The 6,076-nt window shown below is 57.2% G+C and overlaps 1 protein-coding gene across 1 annotated transcript; it reads right to left on the reverse strand.

Moving 5' to 3' along the window:
- Positions 1-3,445: 3,445 nt before the first annotated feature.
- On the reverse strand, positions 3,446-5,342 carry DMAC2 (distal membrane arm assembly component 2). Its single transcript, XM_069863567.1, has 6 exons — positions 5,265-5,342; positions 4,520-4,683; positions 4,189-4,269; positions 3,974-4,107; positions 3,731-3,893; positions 3,446-3,645 (listed from the first exon to the last, which is right to left on the reverse strand). Exons 1-6 carry the CDS (start codon positions 5,280-5,282, stop codon positions 3,489-3,491), a joined length of 717 nt encoding a protein of 238 aa, XP_069719668.1. The 5' UTR covers positions 5,283-5,342; the 3' UTR covers positions 3,446-3,488.
- Between the last annotated feature and the right edge of the window lie 734 nt (positions 5,343-6,076).

The raw sequence follows: 6,076 nt of genomic DNA on the forward strand, positions 1-6,076 counted from the left end.
TACATCTCTCTTCCACTTTCCATCTCTCTTTCCAGCTTTCCAACCTTCTCTTTCTCTCTCCATCCCTCTGTCCAGCTCCCCATCTCCATTTCTAGTATTCTCTAAGCCCTCAATTAGGCTCTTCATCTACCTTTGTCTTCCCCTTCCCTTTGGCCCTCTGACTTGTCCACCTCTTCATCTCTCTTTGCCTTTCCATCCCTTCTGCCTTGCTCCCTGTACCTCTTTCCAGCTCCCTGACCCTAATTTCCACTCTGTACTCTTCTCTGTGGCTCTCCCTCCCTCTTTTCTCCACGAATATGGTTCCCTGTTGCTCTGGTACTCAGTCTCATCTTAATTTCCCATTCTTTGTTTCCTCCCTATGGTTCCCTGTCCCTCTATCTTTTTCTTGTTTGCCTTCTCCAGTGTATTTATGCACTTGTGCACCTACACCTGCTCAGCTGAGCCTCCTTGGACCAGGCTCTATTTTTTCTGATCTCATTCAAAGCCCACATCTTCCATTTGCAGCTGATTCCCTCTGACCTTGGCTGTCTCCCCCTCATCTTTCTTCAGTCACGTCAAGTGTCCTCCTCATTACTAGTATGCTCATGGATTTCCAGCCATCACAATCCAAAGGAGTGGGCTCTGACAGGACCACCCTGCCTCATGCTAAGTTTTAACTTCAGAAAAAGTGGGAGAGCATGCGTGAGCTTGAGATAGAGCCCCATGGGCACAGACAAGTACAAACAGAAGGCGGATCACCATCCTCTATGTCTGTGGCTTCACTTCCAGCACCCTTCTCAGGGTCGTTTCCTCTTCTTTAGTAGATTGATTAGGTCAGAAAAAGTCCTATGTCCTTTCTTCCTTGACCTACTCGGTTTGTTGTTTGGCCAGACTCTCCCAGGATTATCTGATGCTGGTGGCAGGGTGGGTTTTAGGAGAGGTGCTCTGTGGTGTTGCTCTTCTCTGCCTTTGAGGCGCGGTACATCCGTGAGCGTGTGGAGCAGTACAACTTTCCAACGGAGTGGATCACCTTCACCATCTCTTGGGTGTCTTTTTGGAAAAATATCAGTGCTGTGGGGGCTGATTTCTTGACTGGTTGGAGCCCTGTTCATGGTCTGCACAGGCCTCCCGTCCCTGCCGCAACTCGTGCTCTTTCCCACTCTGCGTTGAAGATCTTGGTGGACAAAGTCGTGTTCCATGTGAAGTGCAGGCAGGGGTCGGGCTGCCAGCAAATTCCTCTTTACTCCTGGCTGCTCCGGAGGTTCTTTAGGAAGGGTTTGTGTTCAGTTGCTGCCCCTTTTTCCCCGAGCAAGGTCATCAGGGATGAACAGCATGAGATGTTCCCACCAGAACAAGGGCTGGGAGGGGAAGGAGGGGTAAAACCCAGACCTGCGTGCAGCCAGCACCTCAGCAAAACAGATATTTTGTGATAAAGTGAGAATGATGGTTTTTTTTTTTTTAATATGTAAAAGACAGGGCTTTGTGCTGGCGCCTTACATGGAGTTTCCCTTGCAGTGGAGGACATCTGGGCATCCTCCCACCTGCAGCACCTCTCTTTCTCGGCATCCCTGACCTCCAGCTTCAGTTCCTGATGGCTCCCAGCAACCTGAAGGTGCCCACGGTGCAGGTGGCACCCCTGCTCCCCCACACCAGGGATCAAGCCCCGCAGGGACCCCCTGTCACTTGGGCTGAGGCTTCTCCTTCCACAGGTGGGGAATGAGGATGCTTTGCCCTCCAGGTGCAAACCCCTTATCCAAACCTATGGAGCACACAGTGGGTTTAGCTTTGAGTTGAAGATCAAGCAGGAGGCTGAGCTGAGAATGTGGTCCACAACTCCACTTTGGACCCCGTGCCCCATCCATTCCCCCTCTGCTGCATCATCCAGGGGCCTGATCCACACGGCACCGCTGCCAGACAGACACACGGGACCCTCGGCTACATCACCTCGGCACTTTCCCACCTGTTTTAACCCACATTTTGGGGAAAATCCACTGCCCAAGGGTGGAATCCTTTTTTTTGAGGGGGAAAAGGCAAAATACAGATGGGACACCCCTGAATCCCAGCCCTGCTCTCCTCCCACCAATACCGGGAACACCATGGAGTCCTATACAATAATTTTGCACTGCATTTATTAAGGAGTTCTGTGCATTTCAGTACTTCGGTGTAAATTAAATCATTGGTTGTTGGAAAAACAGCCCCCACCTCGCTGCTCCCTCTCACCTGCAGCAGCCGTGGCACCAGCCTCACCCCCAGAACCTCTCATGGGGCAGGAAAAGAATCAGGATAAGGGTAAGAAATGTTCCAGTGGGAGGAATCTGGAGACAGGCAGGGACTTAGGACCCAACTTCCAGGCAGGGCTGGGGACTCAAGGAGACAAAGATGATCCCGGATCCCAACCTAGGAGTGCTGCTGGAGGCTTGGGGACATAAGCTGGGACTCGGATCCCAGCCTGGGAGGGGGGCTGGGGGTGCAGGGAGAGACCTGGGGGTTTGGGGAGAGATCTCTGGGATTTTAGGGGAGGGAAGCCCAGGATTTAGGGGAGGGGGATCCTTAGGATTTAGGGGCAGGGCAACTCAGGATTTCAGAGAATAGGATGCCTAGGATTTTGAGGAGGAAAAGGCACTGTTGTTGCCCTGAGGGTGATGGAGCCATTCAAGCAGATGGAGCAGGAGTGGAAGTCCAACCCACAGCTCCTCTTCTGCACCCTTTCCTGGGAGATGCCAGCAGCACGTGGCCCTGGAACAGCCCCTGCAGCACTACAGCGAGCGCTCCGGGGAGCACTCCTCCCTCAACCACTTCCAACCAAAAGTGACCCTCAAATAAACCCGGAGGGGCTCATCCCAATGCTATGTGGGCATGTTGGCACAGGGCTCAATGATCCTGTGGGTCTTTTCCAACCTTGTGATTCTGTGAGGGAACATTCCCCCCCCACCGAGGGGATGAATATCCTGGAGTGGGAACTGCACCCTTGGAGAGTGGGATTTAACTCCCTTGGAAGGCGAATTTCATTTCCTTGGAGGGCATTAACCCCTCTGGAGGGGGAATTTAGCATGTTTGAAGGAAGAAACAGCCCCCTTGGGGAGAGAATTAAGCCCCTTTCAAGGAGGCAATATTCCCCTCAGAGAAGGAATTAACCCCTTTTGGGGGCAATTAATGTGGTTAAATAAGAAAATTAACCCCCCTTGAGGAGGGATTAAACCCCTCAAGAGAGAATTCACCTCCTTGAGGTGGGAATTAAGACCCTGGAGAGCAGGTTAGACCCCTCGGGGGTGGATCAGCCATCTAGCCATTGCTCCCTGGTTTCCATGCTCAGTTACAGGGCGTCATCATCCCAAAACACAGCTGGTTTCAAGCTAGGAACCCCACAGGGGAGTCCAGCACCACTTTGAATGAGGCAAAGAAAAGCAGAGAAACCCATCAACCTCCGCCAAAAAAACCCAAATCCACAGAAAGAGAGGAGGCAGCATGCAGCCACCAGGCATTTAATACAGCCTAAAAGCTTGCCGGCCTCAGGTAGGGGGGTTCCCCCCACCAGCCGCTGTCCCCACACTGTCCTCAAGGTCCATGCCCAAGATCTCGCATTCTGGCAGCACCTCCTCCAGCAGGATACGAACCAGCCCTGGGCTGGGCACCCGCAGCCCTGACACGTCCAGGCGCCGGAGTTTCCTGCATGAGTGCATAGGGACAGAGATCAGGGGTCAGCTGGCACTGAAAAGGGAATCGCTGTGGTTCCCTGTCCCCCAGTGCTCACCGGAGGTGGTGGAGGGTGGCCAGGCCCCTCTCGGTGACGTGGGGACACCGAGCCACCGACAGCTCCTGCAGAGTATCCCCAAAAACATGGAGCCGTGCCAGTGCCCAGTCGTCGAGGTGAGGGCACCCGCTGAGGTCAAGGTGCTGCAGCTGAGTCAGCGTAACTGGTGAGAGAAGAGTTCAGCAGGATCAGGGGAGTCCCCAAAGAGGTTTTGGGGGTGTCCAGAGCAGTCACAGGGCTCACCCAGATTGTCCAAGCCATCGTAGGTGAGGGTAGAGCCACTGAGGTCCAAGGCCACCACGGGGACATGACGGAGATGCAGCACCTCGGCGCGCCAGCGGTGCTCCGGACGCATCCACTGCTCTTGACCCTCAAATCTGGGAAATGGGATGGGGGGGGTGCATCATAGGTGGATCCCCAGCTCAGGGGGACACCCCCAAAGCAGGGCAGAGGCTCACCTGACCCCCCCGCCAAAGGCCAGGGTGAAGACGGCGGCTGCCACGTTCTCCCCATAGGCATCCCTGAGGTAGCCACAGGACCTGAGGGAGGGAGAAGTGAGGGGGAAACAAACCCCACCCCTCTGACTGCACCCCACACTGTGGCTGCTGGATGCAGCCCCTCCTCTCACACCCCACAAGTAGGGGGGCCCCCAATCCCACCTCTACACCTGTGCCCCATATATGGGGGACCCCAATCCAGCCCTTCCAGCTGCACCCCACAAGCTGGGGGCCCAGACCAGCCTCTCCTCCTCCACCCCACAAGTGCCCCCGAGCCCCCAGCCCCACGCACGCGTTCTTGTTCCGCAGCCGCTTCCGTCGCTGCTGCTCTGTCCACGCCAGCATCGCCTCCACGTCGTAGAACCAGCGGCCCAGGCGCTGCAGCAGCTCCCCTGCTGCCCCCCGGGTCTGGCTGGGCAGGGGCCGTGGCAGGGGGGCCCCCCGGCACCCCAAAACCTGCGGGGTTGGAGCAGGGAGGGGATGTGATGCAAGAAACGTGCAGTTTTTCTGACTCTCCCTTCATCCCCGCAGCCCCAGGGAGGCTCAGTTGATGGAGGGGAACACAACAGCACATCAGGATTTAATTAGAAGGAAAGCAAAGAAGGGTTTGGGTGGGAAGGGAACGCGAAGGCTACACGGTCCAAGCCCCCTGCAGGAGCAAAGAATCATGGAATCATAGAACCACCAGGTTGAAAAAGACCCAAGGATCATCAAGTCCAACTATTCCCATCAGTCACTAAACCCTGTCCCTCAGCACCTCGTCTACGCGGCCCTTAAACTCCTCCAGGGAAGGGGACTCAACCCCCTCCCTGGGCAGCCTCTGCCAGTGCCCAATGACCCTTTCTGTGAAAAAGTTTTTCCTAATGTCCAGCCTGAACCTCCCCTGGCGGAGTTTGAGGCCATTCCCTCTTGTCCTGTCCCCTGTCACCTGGGAGAAGAGCCCAGCACCCTCCTCTCCACAACCTCCTTTCAGGCAGTTGTAGAGAGCAATGAGGTCTCCCCTCAGCCTCCTCCTCTCCAGGCTAAACAGGACTCACCGCCCGCAGCGCCGCCATCTTGGACGCGTCACGTGACAAAGCCCCGGACTCCGTCCCCTGGGCGGGGATAGAGCCCCCCTCGCCCACAGACCCCGTCACGCCCTTAGCCCCGCCCCGTCGCCATTAGCCCCGCCCCCAAACTTAGCTCCGCCCCTCACCCGTTGCCCTATTCAATCCTTTAGCCCCGCCCCTCGCACGTAGCCTCGTCCCCTGTTCCGCCGTTAGCTCCGCCCCCAGCCGTAGCCCCGCCCCTCAGCTCTAGCCCCTCATTCATAGCCCTCCAGCCACGCCTTTTGCCCCGCCTCCTCACCCAAGGCCGCTCCCCCTCATCTATAGCCTCGCCCTCATAGCCCTGCCACCAGCCCCGCCTTTAGCTCCGCCCCATCCATAGCCCTGTATCCCTAGTCTCTCGCCCCTAGTAACCACTCCTCCTAGTCCGTGGCCCCGCCCATAACCCCGCCCTCTCCCTAGCCACCGCGCAATGACTCTGCCCCCTCCCTCACCCCGCCCCTAGCCCCCCCCAATACCTCCCCTCAGCCATAGCCCGCCCCTAGATCGTAGCCCCGCCCCATCCATAGCCCCGCCCCGTCGGTGGCCACGCCCACTCCACCGCCCCGCCTGGCGAGCGTACGGGGCAGCTACGAAGCCCGAACGCCTCGCGGGGCGCGCTGGGGCTTGTAGTCAGCGAGGGGGCCGCGAAGCATGCTGGGCCTTGTAGTCCACCGGCTGAGGCAGCAGACGATTGGCTGACTGGAGGCGGAAGCTCAGGCGATTGGCTGTCCGGAAGCGGAAGCGGAAGCTGAAGCGATTGG

The sequence above is a fragment of the Phaenicophaeus curvirostris genome, chromosome 9 (assembly GCF_032191515.1).
Source record: "Phaenicophaeus curvirostris isolate KB17595 chromosome 9, BPBGC_Pcur_1.0, whole genome shotgun sequence".
NCBI classification, from domain to species: domain Eukaryota; kingdom Metazoa; phylum Chordata; class Aves; order Cuculiformes; family Cuculidae; genus Phaenicophaeus; species Phaenicophaeus curvirostris.